General features: G+C 42.6%; 1 protein-coding gene across 1 annotated transcript in view; it reads right to left on the reverse strand.

Annotated features, from left to right (window-relative positions):
- The window catches only part of LEPR (leptin receptor), a 714,243-nt gene that overhangs the window by 71,790 nt on the left and 621,708 nt on the right, over positions 1-20,745 (reverse strand). Inside the window, exons 15-16 of the mRNA XM_069232491.1 lie at positions 12,331-12,513; positions 4,542-4,637 (exon numbers count right to left, since the gene is read on the reverse strand). Coding sequence (XP_069088592.1) covers positions 4,542-4,637; positions 12,331-12,513 — 279 coding nt within the window. The remainder of the gene's footprint in view (positions 1-4,541; positions 4,638-12,330; positions 12,514-20,745) is intronic.

Genomic DNA, 20,745 nt, shown 5'->3' on the forward strand with positions numbered 1-20,745 from the left:
TCTGGCGCACTCCAATCCAAAACAATCTGCCCCATTCCAATCCAAAACAATTCTTCCCCACTCCAATCCCAAACAATCTGCCCCACTCCAATCTGCCAAACGCCAATCCAAAACTATTTGCCCCACTCCAAACTAAAACATTCTGCCCCACTCCAATCCAAAACATTTTGCCCCACTCCAACCTGCTCCACTCTAATCCAGAACTATCTGTCACACTCCAGTCTGCCCCACTTCAATCAAAAACAATCTGCCCCACTCTAATCCAAAACATTCTGTCCCACTCCAATCCAAGACCATCTTTCCCACCCTAATCTGCCCCGGTCCAATCCAAAACAATCTGCCCCACTCCAGTCTGTACCAATCCAAACTAAAAATCTGCCGCACTCCAATCCAAAACAATCTGCCTCACTCAAATCCAGAACAATCTGCCACACTCCAGTCTGCCCCATTCAATCCAAAACAATCTGCCCTACTCCAGTTTGCCCCACTCCAATTCAAAACAATCTGCCCCACTCCAATCTGCCCTACTCTAATCCAATACAATCTTCCCCACTACAATCTACCCCACTCCAATCTGCCCTACTCCAATCTAAAACAATCTGCCCCACTCCAATAAAATATAGTCTTCCCCACTCCAATCCAAAACAATTTGCCCCACTCCAATTAAAAACAATCTGCCCCACTCCAATCCAAAACAATCTGCCCCACTCTAATCCAAAACAATCTGCACCAGTTCAAAACAATCTGCCCCACTCAATCCAAAACAATTTGCCCCTGTTCAATCTGTACTACTTCAATCCAAAACAATCTTTCCACTCCAATCCAAAAATCTGCCCCGCTCCAATACAAAATATTCTTCCCAACTCCTATCTCCCCCACGTCAATACAAAACAATCTTCACTGCTCCAATCTGCCCCACTGTAATCCAAAATAATCTACCCCAGTCCAATCTGCCCACTCCAATACAAAACAATCTGCCCACTCCAATCTGCCCCTCTCCTGTTCAAAATAATCTGCTCCACTCCAATCTGCCCTACTTCAATCTATCCCACTCCATTCTGGCCCCTCCAATTCACCCTACTCCAATCCAATCCACTTTATCCCAATCCAAATCAATCACCCAATTCCATCCCATTTCACCCCTCTCACATCCACCACTATCCACCCCACCCAACACCAATCCAATTTACACCACTCCAATCCAAGCCACCTCACACCAATCCAATCCACTCATTCCCACACCACCCCAATGCACCTCACTTCAATCCACCACAATCCACCCACTCCAATCCACTCCACTCCAGCCCAGTCTACGTCATTCCAGTTCAATCCATCCCACTCCAGTCAAATCCACCACACACCAATCCAACCCACTCCAATCCAGTCCAACCCAATCTACCAACTCAAATCCATTCCAACCCAATCCAATTCACCTTAATCCACCCCATTCCACCCCACCCCAAACCACCTTAATCAACCCCACTCCAGTCCAATCCACCCCACTCCAATTAATTCACCCCACTCCAATCCTCTTCGCTCCAGTCCATGCTCCTCCAAAAACCCACCCCACTCTAAAAAGTCCACTGCACTCTAATCCAATTCAACCCAAATCAATCTAATTCACCCCACTCCAATCCACACCTCTACACTCCAGTCCAATCCACCACAATCCACTCCATTCAATCCAGTCCACCCTAATCCAATCCAACCCAATCTAATCTATCCCAAACCAGTCCACCTCATTCTACCTCACTCCAATCCATCCCCTGCAAAAATCCATCCCACTCCAATTCATGCCACTCTAATCCACCCCACCCTAATCCATCCCATCCATATCCACCCCACTCCAATCTACTCCACTCAGTCCAATCAACCCCACTCAATCCAATCCACCTCACCTCACTCAAATTCAATCCACCCCACTTCAAGCCAATTCACTCATCTCCAAGCCTCCCCATCACAATCCAATGCACCACACTCCATTCCACTGCACTCCAGTACACCCCTCTCCAGTCAACCCCACTCTAGTCCACCTCACCCCATCAAATCCACCCAACTCAACTCAACCCAATTCACCCCACTTCAATTCAATCCACCCTACATCAATGCAATCCACCTCATTCCAATACACCCCACTCCAATACACCCTACTCAAATTCACCCCATGACACCCCACCACACTCCACCCCACCCCAATCCAATCCACCCAATCAAACACAACCCAATCAAATTCACCCCAATCTAATCCACCACACTCCAATCCACCTCACTCTACTTCAATCTTCCCCACTCCACTCCAGTCTACCACAACCCGCCCCATTTCACCTCAATTCAATCCACCCCACCCCATCCCAGTTCAGTCCAACCCACTACAATCTAATCCATCCAGCCCAGCCCACTCCAATTCAATTCACTCTAATCCGATCCAGTCCACCCCACTCTAATCCAACTCACCCTAGTCCCATCTGCACTGCTTCAACCCAATGAATCCAATCCACTCCACCATACTCCAATCCACCCCACTCCAATACAATCCACCCCACTCCAGTCCAATCTAATCCACCCACTCCAATTCACCCCGCTCCAAATCACCCCATTCTAATCCAATCCATCCCAATTCAATCCACCCAGTCCAATCCAATCCACCCGCACCAGTCCTATCACTCCAGTCCAATCCACACAGCCCAATCCAATGTAATCTACCCCACTCCAATCCACCCCAATCCAATCCAGCTCCCCCATTTGAATCCACTCGACTCCACTCCACCCCAATCCAGTCCACCCATTCCAAACCACTCCACTCAAACACCCCACTCTACCCAAATACAATGCAATCCATCCCATTGTACTCCAATTCATCCACTAGACTACGTAAATCCACTCTAACCCACTCCACCTTATTCCACCCCACTCCATTCTAATCTACACCACTTCACTCTATGACACTCCACTCCACAACACTCTCTACCACTGAACCACTGAACTGTACTCAACAACACACTCCTCCCCCTACCCCTCTCTATGACACTCTACCCCAACAAATCCACTCTACAATACTGCTTCCCCTTGCCACTCCATGATACTCCATATCACTAACTTTAAGCCATGCTGAACAACAACCACACTGGTGTACAACTTGGCAATAACACATTGCCAAACCAAACGCTCTTGTGTAGGCAAGACCTATTGGCTTTACCATTGCTTGTTTCTATTCTTCATAGGGCAACCATAGGGCAAGATGGCAGGTGCCAGAGACACTGCTGAGGAGCAGCTAACATTACAGGGGAAATCCAAGGCCCAGAGTCATGGAGCCAATTTTAGTGTCACTGGCTATAGCAGGAGAAGAAATGTAAATCACCTAGCACTGTTTGTAAGGCAGGAAGCAGTGCAAGAACCGGAGGCGCTCTTATGGAACAGTTGACATTGCAGGGGCATTCCAATGCCCAAAGTTCCTGAGCTGAGTTTAGCCTCACCCACTCCTACAGTGGTATCGGTTCAGCTGCGTTGAGCTATTGCAACATGAGAATATGTGGAGCAAGTAGTCAGAAGCACTCATAAACAGCACTGTTTATCTGTATTATTGTATATAATCCCCAAATTGCATGGAGAGAAAAGTGTTTTGGGATCCCCTCCTATTGTCAGCACCCGCTTGACGGATCACGCCTAAGATTTCCAGTAAGGAACGGAGGTTGGGGTGGGGTGTGTGTGTGTATCACAGAATGCCCTAAGTGAATTGACAATTCCACATTACCGATAAAATTAACATAATTCCCTATCCAATCACCATCATAGAATCAATGCAATAGTTATCGAGTCCCTTGAACTGCACAGTGATCCAGAAATGGATTTTGCATTCATGTTCATATTGTTATTTTATTTTATTTTTTTGGCAAGTTTGCTCGGCTATCGTGAGAATAATGAGAGATGCTCCCGTAGTCAATGTGCTTGCTGTAAACACTACACGGTATGACTCACATGAGATTCGTTGAATCTGCTTCAAGAATGCACAACAGGCAATTGGTTAATCGCCACTTCATCTTTTTCCTCACAAGGAGTAGTGTACTTTGATTGGGAGCCAGGCTGGCAGCAGGGGAACCAGAAATCATTCATCTACACAAAGATCAAAACCGGCGCTTCCTTCTCCACTGCATGCATTCCACAGCATCCCTCCAGCTGTGCTTCACGATTCCTGGAGGGATAACATCAGAGTACCAGGAGGACAATTCATTTTCCGTAGCATCGCTTCATTTTCCATACGCACCTCACTTCAGCCTTGCAAACTAGATTGCCAATTAGTAGCACGTGCGTTAGAAGATTTCAGAGCTAACAAGCCACCCAAGAAGGCACGTCTGCATATCATCATGCACACTACCCCTCCCAAGCATCACTGACATATTTTTTGCATTAAAAGCAATACCAGTGAGCAGAACACCCTACGCAATGGCTTGCTTTTTGTGAAAATAGTTTCTCTTTTTGGAGTAACACTAACAAATGAGAACATTTTGCAAGTGGTACGGCTAAAAAAATCAAATTATATTTACCTGTGCTGAATCTATCTGCTGATTTAGGTTTACAAATCCCTTCTGCTAGTACTGGATAAAGAGTAAATCGGTACTTCTCAACAGCTATAAAGTGATCTAAAATAATTAAAAAAAGAAGATTAAGTTATGTAATTCTGAAAAAAACACGAAAGTGTCTCAGGCATAAAACACAACACACATTTTCAATGGATATTTCCTTCATATCAAGCATCAGAAACCTATTAAATCACTGTAATTCCTTACTGTACATGCAATCGCTTCGAGCTCAACCCACTTTTATTTCGTTCACACTCGATTTACAATTATGGTTTTTCCGTTCAATCTTGCATCAATGTTGTAATCTAACTGCTCGGAATTTTTTTTCTCCAAATGGCTAGGTATATTTTTCATCGTTTACTTTTGGCAGAAATGATGGTTTCCAACAGGCTGCAGGATAGAGCACTCACTGCCTAAAGACATATTTTTTGGCTCCTGGGACTTAGAAAATTTACTTTACCGTTCTGCTTTTTTGTTTTTGTTTTTACAAGAGGGTTTGAACGATAACCAAAAGACTTGACACATCAAATCGAACATCATACCCTCCTCCAGGCACATAAAAACGAAAATTCTAATACTACTAATGTTATCTCTTAAAAATAATTAGCGGATCCTGTTGTCCGTTTTTACAGATTTTTTTAGCTAGAAATCCATTTATTTTCCTGTCAGTATTTATTATTAAATATGGAAAAATACAAAAAATATGTCTTCTGTTTGACAGTTCTCCCTACTGTCACTCATAGGTGCCAGGTAAGTAGCTGTTCAGACTGACAGATAAGGTAGCTAAAAAAAGAAAAAAGATATCCTGATGAAGCTTAAATAACTGTAGATATATAGATTTTTTCAGCTGCTCTACAATTAAAATGTTTTCAGATGATTGCACTTTGCTGAAAAGTTACAGAACTCATTGGACAATCAAACTTTGGCGAACTTTTATTGGTTAAATAAATGTGGAAATAAACCTATTGTAGCTTCAAATTTACATTAAACACCAAATAAATATAGATAAATATACACAAAAACAGCAAAAAATAAATATCAATAAATACAGGCGGAAATGTCAAAAAAGTGAGTACTGTAACCTGGGAGCCCTAAAATAATATATTATTTGACTGAAAAATTATGATTTAAAATATAATATGTATTTGAATTTGTTGCAGATAATTCTGTGTTTTTTCTGCAAATTCAGATATAGGTAAAGATCATAGAAAGGTTAATCATCCCTCCCCCCAAGAGTGGCAGTGAAGTGAAAAAGAAACAGCCATGAGATGTTTGTGGGCTGAGAAAATATATTCCTTTCTTGTGTGGGGGTAGTGAAGAATGGGAAGGCAGCAGTAGTGTAATGTTTAAGTCATTTTTATTTTTCTAAAAATCTGCAAAAACAGGACAATGCAATGATATAAGAAAGTTTACTGTGAAAAGGTATGAGAAATTAAAAATGTATGTGACCAATTCAACAATGGGAATAAAGAGAAATTAAAAAGAAACATACGTGTATGCTTTGGTGAGGACTGTATTCAAAGATGAAGGCATATGTCATCATTTGAAAGTGAGTAATGTCATTGGTCACAGGGTGTTTTAACCACATAGAAGAATCCTTTGCTGTGCTTTTAGGATGCAGAAAAATAAACATAAAGTAACTTAAACAAGTTAACACTTTGTTGTTGTGTGCTTCATGTTTCGGCATTGAGTGAATAACAATGATTAACCCATTGTGTGATTGAATTTCGGAGTTCAGAAGAACCTTTTAACATTTCACAATTTTGGAAACAGATGAGCCTAGTAAAAGAAAGATATGTTTAATCAATGAATGAATAACGTATTTGTAGAGTGATCTGCTGGTGAGATTGAGAGGACGTCAAACTACGATAGGTGCTGACCACAACAAGGGTTCAGAGAAGAGAGAAGAAAGGTTTTCAAAAGTTTCTGAAAGGCGCTATAGTTTTGCTGGATGCATTGTACCAGAGGGAGTCTTTTCCAGCCCTTAGCTGTAACCACTCAACAGGTGTTGTTGCTGGAATGTGATTGCTTAAATCTTGGTGGCAAGAGGAGAACGATGTTTATGTAACAAAGGACCTGTGCATGGTTTTGTAAGACAACGGTCTTTGTGGATACAGCAGATCAGGGCCAAAGACATAATTATGGCAAAGACACAGAGACTTAAAAAGACTGTGCTTGAGAATAGGAATCTAGTACATTGCTTTTGGATGGTATAAGAAACGCAAGCAATGGTTCAGGCCTCATGTCAGCCCGGCTACCACATTCTGAAAGTGCAGGAGTCTGGATACAGACATTTTTGGAGCTCTATAAATAGGGAATAGAAGAAGATTAGAAACGAAATGATTAGAACCTGTACTATTGATGTTAAAGAGCGAGAAGAAAAGGAAGGACCTTGTGTAGAATTTGTAACAAGAAAAAGTATATAATTTGCGAATGTAACTTGATAAGGATAACTGGTGGCCATGAGGATCTCCACAATGAGGACATAAGAAGCAGAGACAAAAGGACAGCCAAAGTCTGAAGGCTAGCAGGAGGAGCTCTAATATGAGGTTTTACCAAATAGAAAAACTTCCGTTTTGTGTTAATTCTAACATAAAGAATAGTATTATATACAAGAGTGTGTGGCCTTAACAGCCAGAAAACTGGAATTATTTCTGAAGAAGAAGTAGAGTTGAAATCCTGACTAAGTGGCATGTAAATAGCATAGGCCTAGAAACTGAAGGCAAAAGACTGAATCAGATTGGTCAGAGGAGGCAACATAAATCCTAAAGATAGTGATGCTCAAACCAGAGTCTCAAGGCACTCCATAGCAAGTGGATTAAAAAAACTAACAGAAGTGATTGAGAGAAACCGCTTGATTTAATTTGCAAGAAAAGAAGAGAGCCAGTTTAGCACAGTGTCTTGAATCCCAGCAGGATTTAGATGATCCAGGAGACTTTCATGAGACACACTGTCTAATGTGGCAGAGGCCAGAGAGGAAGAGGGCAGCCTCTCCTCCGTTATCCAGGACGACCCATTGTCATTAGCAGCAGAGACCAAACTTGTTTTGGCGCTGAAAGATGAAGATTAGAACATAACACAAAAAAGGAACTATATACTTCTAGAAACCACCTCTGGTTCCTATGTTGGCTTTTTGGGCACTCACTTCCAAGGTAGATGAGTAGATGTTTCCTTGTTGAAACAGCATTACTTTCTACCCTCATACTCATTTACCCTTTGCATCTCTGATAATCGAGGGAGCCCATTCAGACCACAGCATTAAAGTTGTAATAGAACTTTGGTTGAGCACCTAAAAGTGGGGTACGAACATCTCTAAGTAGAAAAGAACATTTTATTAAAGATCCTTTCCTAAACTTTTTGGACAAAGCAGAGACTCTGTTACATACCCTCTGATTCAGTGTGCATATAGGCACATCTAAAACCAAGAAGAAAAAGGAACAAGTTAACCAAGAATGAATCATTAACATGCAAAAGCACAGATATTAAATTGCCCGCTAAGACCAACAGATGATACCTTGAGAAAGCAAAATTAGCTTTTGATTCCCTGTATACACCAAAGACCAAAAATGTCCTTCGTGACAACATTATGAGAGAGGTGAGAAAGTAGGCAGATTCCTAAAGGCTCAACTCCAACAGAAAGAAGCAGAGATGGCAACACCAATCATAAACGATGAAGAGGGAATTTTCAGAGTTGTCCCACAAGAAATCTCAGACAAATTTGCTGACTTATAAAGGGAATGGTACAGTTCAGAAACATTAGGTATACTGGCGAAAGAAAAACTGTTTATGTCACTCTGAAGCTCCCAACATTAATGCAAGATCTCTGAAAAATCATTGAGTAAGTTATATATCAAGGAAAGGAACCTCAGCCGCCATTACTGAGCTTCCCTATACTAAAGTCATGTCAACGGATGGTTTCTTGGTGAATTGTATAAATGGGATAAAGCACAGATAGTAGCTGTCATGTATGGCGTGTACAAAGAGGCAAAGGATGCAGATAGTCTATCATCACTCTAAAGTAAAGCATTGATGAAGATGGATGTCACAATACTGACAAGGACGTTGGCTAACATGCTAAAAAAAGTGATACCTTCTCTAGTTCACGATACAGGTGATGTTTGTACCTTTCACCACACCTCAACAGCATCTACAGACACTGTAGCACATGTTATGGCTTACCAGGAACTTCAAAAATGAACTGGTAGCCCTGCCCCTTGGCACAGAAAAGGCATTTGGCAGGATGCAGGGGACTACATGTTCAGTCGACCTAAAGAAGAAGACCTGGGTGTGATGTTGAACATAAATTAAGAAGGCTGTCTGATCTGCAGAGGCTTCATGTCTGACAACTTTTTTTATTCATTGAGGCATGACCTGAGGATGATGATTACCCAACTATTGTTTCCACTGGCCTTAGACCAATTAGTGGCAGCCATCAGCAGTGCAAATCCTTTGTGGGAATTCACAACCCAGTAGGGAAATGAAAAATGCTAATATGCTATGCTCATCCCAACAGAATATTGCTCACTGCCAACTCTTCTAAGCATCATTAACGCCTTTCCTTTATTTGCTGGATATAGGTTTAGCTGGGGAAACACTGAGGTACTTTCATGTCCAGACCCACTATTTCTGAATCTATCACAGGTTACAACTTTCATACTTGGGCATTTAATCAATACAGTGCTAAGTGCACGATACAATAAGATTACATCAAATGATTATTGATGTTGAGCTCAACTATAACTGTCACTTTGCGGTAGGATGCAGATTAGTATGGTATTCATAGCACCACACTTTAATTATGATCCTGGGCATGCATAGACAGTAACAATTCAAAATCTATATGACAAAGACAGGTACATCAAATCCTTCATTTCAGGAAACATTATACCTTGTTTAAAGACTTTTAAATTATTAACAGATACACACTTTGGTAGGCTAGGACTACCATATACAGAGTCATGTTGAGTCTTATTATTAGGCAATACATCTATCACAGATACCATATCTGATACCCCAGGCTAAGGAAATCTCAATGTGGTTATCCTTAGAGGAAGATATAATCTTTATTAAATGCTTCAAAAGCACCCTCTCTGTTATCGAGTATCCCAATAACTCAAATGGCAATATGGATATGGAATTAGGTCCATAAGTTTTTGAAGGTGAACTCCTCTCTTCGTAATCTTGTTCCTCTCGGGCACAACACAGCTATCCATAATACAGAATGCACTATTTATCTGGAAGTCTGGGCTGATTCATTAGTACATACAAACTAGACAAACGGATCACAAATAGTGAAAATAAACTATTTGAAGTACAAGAAGGTCAATATGACCTGACTAGACCCCATCAGTAGTGGTATATGCAACTTACATACTGTTATAAAAGCAGAATGAGAGAAACTCCATGGGACTTACCTGATTCCCTGATTTGAGAATATCTAAGGAGATTAGACCAACACTAAGGGGTGATGTCTGTGTTGCGGAAGGACCTAATAGGCAAAACATTTTTTTAAACTGCTAAAGGTGACTTAATGCTCCATATGGCAAGAGCTCCTTGTCAGCAATTTAACACTGCTGACTGGTCCCCAATTATATCATCATGTGATACAGGGAACCCCAACTGAAATTCAGTCAGTATGAGGTACTTTTAAAAATGGTACTTGGCAACTACTAAAGCTAGTAGCTTCTTATGTTGGAGATGGACAGAGCCTAACTGTGATCTACCACCCATATTATGGGCTCGTCCAAGTATAGATCAATGCTAGAAAACAGTGTTGGACATACAGATCAGTTAGACAGAATATCCCTTTATGCCTTCTGATAGGGTAGCCTTATTACATGTCACTTCTGATAAGCCAGTTACTATTTTGTATCATAAACCAGGGTTGTCAACTGCCCTTGCCGTGGCTAAAGTGTGCATTCTGATACACTGGTGCTTTCCAGACCCACCTACACATGGATGACTGAAATGTATAAGATGGCTTCCTATGAGCATATCATGTATAGACGAGGAGAGTAGATAGCAATGTTCCTAAACACATAGACCTCATTTGTTCTTCACAGGAGGCACATGCTTATGGTGCCTAAAGGCATGGAATTCGAACTGGACACAGCCATCAGACACATTTTAGAAACATATTTTTTTACTCAGTACTAATATCTAAGTAAAATATATGACAACCCCCAAATCATATCTCTATCAGTCTCACTGAAAATCCTATAAGTGGATTTCCTAAAAGTTTATATTTACCTTCTCTTACCAGGATAACATTGGTTCTTTTTTACTTTCAAATAAAATATTTTAACACAATTTTGTATTATGAATTTTACTTTCTGTTTTTACAACTTTTGGGGATGCTAGCAGGGCTGGACTGAGAACCCAAAACAACCCTGGAAAATGTGTAGAACTAGCCCCCGTGTCAGGGGTGGGCGCAAGTGCGAAGCACTACTGCTTTTGTTACTGGGGGCCGATATTATAGCACAGCTGCAAAACCGTCTCCCAGTAACAAAACCGGCCCCCACCATTGTAAAGCCGACCCCTGCTTTTCCAGCCGCCACTGGAAATGCCTGATGTCTGCTACGGCCAGTCCAACCCTGGATGCTAGTTAATATAATTTTACTTTTTTAAACTCTCAGCCTTTAAATCATTTCTAAATACTTCTAATTGTATTGTTTTTTATTAATATATTTGTCTCAATCCCGTTCATGCATCTCAAAGTAGGAAAATACATTCACCCAGATTCTGAACGTGTACTGAAGATTTATCAAAACTCTTCATAAATGGCGACAGGAGCATTTTGCAGTGTGTAGATCATCGTATATATTACAGTGGCGAATTTATATTTATTAACTAACACGTAACCCAGGTCTCTGTTAACAGCAACCCTGGTGTTTTATTACACACAAATTGCATCACAATGAGGTGACCACGTATGTATCACAGTATATCTTTGATTGCTGGTTATCATAGAGAGAACAATTTAATTCCTGGAGTGCCAATTTCTAAGTCACACTGTCGCTGTGAAAAATGGGGGCATATTTAAGAAAAGTGGCGCTGCACTGTGTATTTGAAATACTGTGCACCATGGTGCAGAGTAGGGGGCATTAGCATCCTTTTTCATGACACTATCGATGTACTTTGCAAGAGAAGTGCCAAAATATTAGCGCTACTCCTGCAGAGTACATAGGGGCCCATTATAAATAATGGAAGCCTCCTTTTAACGCCTGGTCTGAGCATGCATTAAAAGTGCCATAAGAAATGATGCAAGGAAATCTGTTAGATGTCCTTGCAACATTTTTTTGCCCCCCCCCCTAACTTGGAAACGCCCCCTTTGCAGACATCATGCCTGGCGAAGGCATAATGTAGCGCAAAAGGTAACAAAGTGGCACAATGCATGCATTGCTCCACTTTGCAATATGGCGCAAGGATTTTGGCCTCGTTGGGCCACATAAAAAAAAATGACACTAATGTGGCGCAAGGTGGCACTAAGGTCTTATGCATGGTAATTAATGTGTTGTAGAATGATGTTGCTTTATATGCTGTTAAGTAATAAATTATGCCTTCAAATGGCTTGTGGTAAACTGCTAGGGATCCAATCGCTGGGAAGAAGGTTTAGGACTCAGGTCCAAATGTAAGTTGCTACAACACAAATACAATGAAATCTTTGAGTGAATCTGCACAGCAAAATCTCACTGGTATTCGCCATTGGATAAATGCACAGGAATTAAACAAACATATCTGATACATAACTCACCATGTATATAATATCTGCGGATGTCCGGGGGCACAGATATCCACTGCATTCTCTTTTCTTGACTGAGGTTTTCCCATTCAATCACATAACCTCTTGGGTTATTAGCTCCGGGAACAGTTGTCCAGAAGAGGGCTGCACAGCTGTTGTTAATGAGATACACCCTAAGCGAATGCACAATGTTCACTTCAAAAACATAAAAAAACACAAATTCAGTTTATGCCAACTACAGCCATTTTGATTAAAAATAATGATTGTTGAAATGATACACAAACAGTTTTAATCTTCTGCGAGGATTACAGAGATATATTTGCCAACTTGCGTGGGTGCCCTTTTTTGCTGTATACTGAATACAACCCCCTCCCCCCCCCCCCGGGTCAGTGTGGTTAGTTCATTCACAACAGATTTTAAAGTTCAGAATTTGAACTAGAATATGAGGATCAACATTGTTTCAAATTGACGACAAATAAGTTGAATACATTTTTTGGCCATATGGGGCATATTTTCTCACGGTTACTTAATGGTGTGACCCCTGTGCCATCGCTGTTGCAATGTGATATTACATCCTACTTCACCCCGGCATAACTGAGACTCCATTTGGAAAGATTGTTCTGTAAGTAGGTATGACTTCGTTTTGACTTACTCCTCTCTTATAAAATTGATGGAGCCCTCTGTGCGTGTCATGTGTTCTGTCACCATTAATAAAAACAAAGATAAAATAGAGACTGCATCCTTTTCCCATGGTTTGCCATGTGTAGTCACCTTCGAGATGTTCTGAAATAATAATAGTGGCAGGGGCACGATAAAATAGTGTTTAATATTGCAATGTATCATTTTGTGGAAAAGACAGCCAGTGCAGCTCTATCGCCCTTATACCATGGTGCATATCCCACCCTGACCTGAAAAGGCCACTTCAAGACAGTCAGGGGTGGTAGCCATTTTTTCTTTCTCAGTAGACTCATCTCTTTATGAGATAGCCTTCCACCTTAGCCAGGAAAAGCTATTATTGTGAATTCTGGTGAATCCAGGTATGAAATTGTAATGACCAGATCTACGAATTCTAGATTTTTTTCTTCTAGGACCTTTCTGAAGCATGACTCGAAGTTTAAGCAGTACTGCAGAATCAGTGTATTCAAATTCACACAATTCATCCTGGCCCCTGCTCTCTGACATGTCCTGCTGGGGGAATTTGATCTCCCAGAAAAAGAGTAAGTCTATAGAAAATATTTTTGATTAGAGTAAACCACCAAATGTTGCCAACCTTACGCCATCGACAGTAGACTAAGGATAACACCTAGGTCCTTGTCTACATCTCCCCATGAAAAAGCATTGACTTATAAACCCTGTTGTTTTGTACTGATGCTTTTTGATAATTGCATATCTCTTGATAACCACATTCATTTTTTTTTTTTCATTTTTCTCATTTTAACTCAATTGGTATGGGGTGATTAACTTGTACCACAACTGTTCTCTCAGGAAGCCTTTTCTATGTGTGTCAAGCTGACAAGAAAAACACTGAGATTGCGCAAAGGCTTTCAGTGTACTATTTCGACACTAGAATGTTTGCAACAGCTCATATCAAGTATGAGCCTACCCTTTCTGGTAGACCAAGAGTCCTGTTACTGACAAAGCCATTGCAGACCTTGTAGGTCAGAGCTATCGTTCAAAGTAACTCTTTCAGATCTACTAAATTTGGCAGTCACTGCATGACTGAGTAAAGGTCAGCACAGATAAAAGCCACTGTTTACATGATGTCGGTTCATGCATTCTTTTAAAACAATCACATTACGTGCATGACCCATAGAGTAAGTTGCCTCAATGACAATGTCTGATGTTCAAAGAATTAAGATTGGAGGGAAGGCCACAAAAGATTCTGTAGGATAATAAATTGAAAGTCCCATGTCTGCCTGGTGAAGACAAGAGGAGTAGAAAAATCCCCAGAACAGATTTGTGAATTGTTGCATTCCTGTGAGCTGGGTGGGACATGAACTGGAGGAAGGGAGGAAGAGACTCCCCCTTGATACTCCAAAAGGGTGCCATTTGATTCAGTGATAGATCATAAGAAAGGGAGCTAGACACATCTCAAGAACGGGATTAATCTGATAAGGGAATCATTAAGAGTAAGGCTAGGAGCCCAGGATTAACCTTCTGATGCACATATCACTGTGACTGACATCCAGGTGTAAACTGCAGACATTAACATGGCCTGCGTTGTGGGACAAACAGCTTTGGAGAATTTCGTACTGTGACAGAAAGCCTTTCAAGAGGGAAAAAGAGAAGGAAAATGTAAAGTTCAAAAGAAGCAGAGCCCTAGCAGAAAACTTCAGTGACTCAGTCCCTAGGTCACATTTGTTGTTTGGAAAAGGATAATTAAAGGGGAGCCTTCTAGTCTCCCTCCTGGGGACATCTCCCGGGAAACCAAAACCACTGTGGCTGGAGCCTTGAGCACTAGCGCCTGCCTACCTGCTTGCCAAATCACCGGTGTGCCATGTGAGTAAGAGGAGAGTGCTGGGGGGAATGAGGACCATTGGTGAGCCGTATCTAGAAGACTCCCTCAGCAAGGTGTGAGGGAATGGCTGTGCATCGATTGGTCATTGCTTGTGTGTAGTTTTGGCTCAGCAACCAATAGAAGGCTGCCATGGACTTAAACTTATACTAAGCACCGTGATTAGCTTAACAAGCCAGTACCACTGTGTTGCAGTGAACCCATATGGTGGAGGGCACCTCTGTTGAAGTTAATGCAGCAAGAGAGCTGAGACTTGTACCCTCTATGGTGAAGGTGATTGCAATGAAGTAGTCTGCACTTGATTTGTAAAGTACCTTGGTGTTAGACCTGACAGCCTTAGGGTGGTCACCCCTAACTTCTTGCCTGACTCCCTCCACTTTTTAGATACTGTGTTTGATGGTTTTAAGACTCTGAGCACTTTGCCCCTGCTAACCAGTGCTAAAGTGCATATGCTCACTCCCTTTAAGCATGGTAATATTGGATCATACCCAATTGGACTATTTAATTTACTTAGAAGTCCCTAGTACGGTGCACTATATGTGCCACGGGCCTGTAGATTAAATGCTACTCATGGGTCTGCAGCACTGATTGTGCCACCCACTTCAGTAGCCCCTTAACCTTGTCTCAGGTCTGCCATTGCAATGCCTGTGTGTGCAGTTTCACTACTGTTAGAAATGGGGTCTTTGGTTGACAGCAGGTTACCCCCTGTTCAAGCAAGAACCCAAACTCGAGTCAGTGTAAAAGAGAATCACCATCAGCTAACCCCTGCTTACCCCCTTGGTAGCTTGGCAGAGCAGTAGGCTTAACCTCAGAGTGCTAGGTGTAAGGTATTTGTACCAAAACACACACAGTAACTTAATGAAAACACTACAAAATAACACAACACAGGTTTAGAAAAATAGGAAATATTTATCTAAACAAAACAATACCAAAATGACAAAAATCCAAGAAACACAAGTCAAGTTATCAATTAAAAATCAAAAAGAGTCTTCAAGTAGTTTTAAACACACACTAATGTTGTCAGTGTGAAAAAGTACCTTGGGTGCGTCAAAAATAACCCGCAAGGGCGAGTGCGCGTCAAAAAGGGCTTGCGATGCATTGATTTCACTCACAAGCGGGACCTTGCGTCGTTTGTCCTTTCACCGGATCAGGGCCTGTCATTTCTTCCCTCCACAGGAGAGAGATGCGTCAATCCGGTCAGCGCTCTCGGGTCCGGGCATGCCTTGCATTGTTTTTCCATGCCCAGCAGTACTTGAGTCGGAAATCCAGCCGCACGAAGATCTGAAAACCCTGCAGCGCGGGTGGTGATCTCCCAGCCTCCGTCAGCGATGCTGTGCATCGTTTCTCCTGCTCCATTCGTCAATTCTTCGGTCGCATTTCCTGCAAGAGTCGATTCTCAGCTGCGGAGCCGGCGGCGCGTCGTTTCTTCAGCCGCAGATCGGAGTTGCTTCGATCTTTTCCCCGCATGGCACTCTGGTGTGGATATCCTTGTCTTCAGGCTGCCAGCTTGTCCTTTCAGGGTCCCAGGAACTGGATGGGCCCCACAGGGCAGAGTAGGAGTCTCTCCAGAGACTCCAGACGCTGGCAGAGAGAAGTCTTTGCTGTCCCTGAGACTTCAAAGAACAGGAGGCAAGCTCTAAATCAAGCCCTTGGAGATTTCTTCTCAAGATGGAAGGCAGACAAAGTCCAGTCTTTGCCCTCTTACTCTGGCAGAAGCAGCAACTGCAGGATAGCTCCACAAAGCACAGTCACAGGCTGGGTAGCATTTCTTCCTCAGTTCTTCAGCTCTTCTCCAGGCAGAGGTTGCTCTTTTTTCCAGAAGTGTTTCTGAAGTCTGTGGTTTTGGGTGCCCTTCTTTTACCCAATTTCTCCTTTGAAGTAGGCCTACTTCAAAGTAAAGTCTCTTTTCAATGTGAAATCCTGCCTTGCCCAGGCCAGGCCCCCGACACTCCCCAGGGGGTTGGAGACTGCATTGTGTGAGGGCCGGCACAGCCCTTTCAGGTGTGAGTGACCACTCCTACCCTCCCTCCTAGCACAGATGGCTCATCAGGATATGAAGGCTACACCCCAGCTCCCTTTGTGTCACTGTCTAGTGTGAGGTGCAATCAGCCCAACTGTCAAACTGACCCAGACAGGGAATCCACAAACAGGCAGAGTCACAGAAATGTTATAAGCAAGAAAATGCTCACTTTCTAATAGTGGCATTTTCAAACACACAATCCTAAAATCACCTTTACTAAAAGATGTATTTTTAAATTGTGAGCTCAGAGACCTCAAACGCCACATGTCCATCCGGTCCCAAAGGGAATCTACACTTTAATCATATTTAAAGGGAGCCCCCATGTTAGCCTATGAGAGGGACAGGCCTTGCAACAGTGAAAAACGAATTTAGCAATATTTCACTGTCAGGACATATAAAACACATTACTATATGTCCTACCTTAACCATACACTGCACCCTGCCCTTGGGGCTACCTAGGACCTACCTTAGGGGTGTCTGACATGTAAGAAAAGGGAAGGTTCAGGCCTGGCAAGTGGGTACACTTGCCAAGTTGAATTTACAGTTAAAACTGCACACACAGACATTGCAATGGAAGGTCTTAGACATGATTACAGAGCTACGTATGTGTGTGGCACAACCAGTGCTGCAGGCCCACTAGTAGCATTTGATTTACAGGCCCTGTCACCTCTAGTGAACTTTACTATGGACTTACTAGTAAATCAAATATGCCAATCATGGATAAGCAATTACATACACATTTTGTGAAGGAGCACTTGCACTTCAGCGCTGGTTAGCAGTGGTAAAGTGCCCAGAGTAACAAAAACAGTAAAATCAGAGTCCAGCACACATCAAGAACCTAGGGAACAGAGGCAAAAAGTAAGGGAGACCATGCCAAGGATGAAAAGTCTAACAACTACCAATTCGACTTGGCATTTAAAAGTATTTGCCAAGCCTAAAACTCCCCTTTTTCTACATATAAGACACCCCTAAGGTATGCCGTAGGTAACCCATAGGGCAGGTTGCTGTGTAGGCAAAAGGCAGGACATTTACCTGTGTAGTTTCAATGACCTGGTAGTGTAAAACTCCTAAATTCATTTTTACACTGTTGTGAGGCCTGCTCCATTCATAGGCTAACATTGGGGCTGCCCTCATACATTGTTTGAGTGGTAGCTGCTGATCTGAAAGGAGTAGGATGGTCATATGGGGATTTAAAATCCTTCTGATTGGTGAAGTTGGATTTAATATTACTCTTTTAGAAATGCCACTTTTAGAAACTGAGCATTTCTCTGCACTTAAATGTTTCTGTGCCTTACAGTCCATGTCTGCCTGTGTTTAGTTGACAGCTCCCTTGTGCATTCACTCAGACACACCCCAAACACAGGATACTCTTCCTCACTTGCATACATCTGCATTTTGAATGGGTCTTCATGGGATGGGAGGGTGGAGGGCCTGCCCTCACACAAAGGACTGCCACACCCCATACTGGGACCCTGGCAGACAGGATTGAACTGAAAGGGGACCTGGTGCACTTCTAAGCCACTCTTTGAAGTCTCCCCTACTTCAAAGGCACATTTGGGTATGTAAACAGGGCCTCTGCCCCTAACAACTCAGACACTTCCTGGAGGTGAAACATGTAACCAGAACCTGCATCCTGCCAAGAAGAACTGCCTGGCTGCCCAAAGGGCTCACCTTACTGCTTTCTGTGAAGGACTGCTGCCTTGCTGTTGCCCTGCTGCCTTGTTGCTCTCTGGCTGAGGTGAAGAAGTGCTCTTCAAGGGCTTGGCTAGAGCTTGCCTCCTGTTTCCTGAAGTCTGAGGACCAAAAATACTTCATCTCTTCAAGAAGGACTTCTTGTGCAGCGAAAATCAACGCACAGCCTGCCAGAAATGACGCACAGCCTGCACCGCCGTGAAAATGTCACTGCACGCCGAACTGAAACGACGCAGCCCGACTTCGCAATGAGAAGATCGACGCAGCACCAGCGTAGTGACTGGAAATTCGAAGCACGGCCCACTGGATCGATGCACAGCCGAGCCGTAATGACGCAGCCCGACTTCCAGAGAGGAATCGATGCACTGCCTGCAGTGCAGTAGAAAATTTGACGCAACGGCCACCGGATCGATGCAGCTCCTGTGACTTCGTCCTGCCAGTGCAGGTAATCCACGCATCGTCCCCGTGGCGTATGAAAACCTTGCAACCCGAAGAGAATCCACAACCGAGCACCGGAAATTGATGTACAGCCGTCCCTGTGTGAAAAGTAAATGACGCATCCCCGTGTGCGGCCCGAGAAAATCGACCCACACCCCTTTGTTTCCACGCTTCTCCTCCTCTGCGGTTCTTTGTGGAGATTTGTCACGCGAACCAGGTACTTTGTGCTTGAAAGAGACTTTGCTTCTAAAAGACTTAAGACACTGTATATCACTTTTTAGTGATATCTCAACATTTACTTATTGCATTTTAATCGTTTTGACCTGCATTTATCCAGATAAATATTATATATTTTTCTAAACACTGTGTGGTGTATTTCTGTGGTGCCATATGGTGTTTTTGTATGATTTATTGCACAAATACTGTACACATTGCCTTCTAAGTTAAGCCTGACTGCTCAGTGCCAAGCTACCAGAGGGTGGGCACAGGATAATTTAGATTGTGTGTGACTTACCCCGACTAGAGTGAGGGACCTTGCTTGGACCGGGGGCAACCTGACTGCCAACAAAAGACCCCATTTCTAACACTTGGCAACTTCACATACCAGAAGAAGATGCCAGTACTGGTGTTGCCGAAATGTTTGGGCTGTCGCCCGAAGAAACACTAAGGATGCATTCTGGGGGTTGAGTAAGTTAACTGCTCTTAACTGGCCCTTGAGGACTGTGGAAGATGCTGCTGACCACGTCACACCCTCTTGCTTACAGCCTACTGGTATGTATTCCCTGGATGCAGCCAGCAGTGAATGAGGAATAATCCTGACCACATTACAAGGAAGAGGGTGAGACAGGGATTTTCCTGACAAACGCTAGAGCTCTGACTTCAAGGGGACTGTGTTGTTGCTAATGAATGTTGTTACTCCTTTGCATATGTAGAGTTAGAAATAATATAAATTATTTCTTTGTCTTTTAAAAGCAAATATTTGAATGGACACTGATTTATTAACAATGCTGTGTGCACTTTGAGTTATGTGTTGTGTTCACTAATCTGTATTTACACTTCGCCCGTGAGAGCCTTTGACTGCTCATCCACAGCTACTACTGAGAGTCAAGTATAGAAAGGGTACTTGGCCTAGTTGTTTAGGAGCCGTAGAAGGTCGAGCCCTGGGACATCAGGGGTAAAATGTCTTAACCATCTCAGTTGGGCCCTGTAACCCATGTGTGCTCTGTGGTTCCCAAACAGGGGTTCTTACAAACAACTCTTAATTACTTAGCAATATTTTATTATTAGGAGTACTGCCCTCGAAAGTACACAGATTTCTGATACAGATTCGGTTTGTCTGGCTCAGTCTGATTATCCAGTAAAATGGGGTCTGAATCAACATTTATAGAGTGGCAGAACTACGCATGTAAACAAACATATTTAAACACTGACACATAACTAAATATTACCTTCCTTTGTAACGTAGACATGTTCAGAGACCTGAATATAGAATTATAGACTGCTGCTGAGGCCCTGAACCTAATTTTAGGCCCTTGTCTGTAGAGAGAGTCCATAATGAGGGTGAGGGCCTTTAATAACTAGTGTAGCCCAATGTAGAAGGGCTATCATGCTGTTAGAGCATTCCACCACTAAGGGTTCAATGATCTAAATTAAAATGGAAGGAACGTAAACACAAACATTTGGATATACCACCAGTGAAAAAGTGCTTCTTTTTGTGTGTTACCTGTTTTTTTATGGACTGATGGTGCTGGATTTTGAGTTC

Source organism: Pleurodeles waltl, chromosome 4_2, assembly GCF_031143425.1.
Source record: "Pleurodeles waltl isolate 20211129_DDA chromosome 4_2, aPleWal1.hap1.20221129, whole genome shotgun sequence".
NCBI classification, from domain to species: Eukaryota; Metazoa; Chordata; class Amphibia; order Caudata; family Salamandridae; genus Pleurodeles; species Pleurodeles waltl.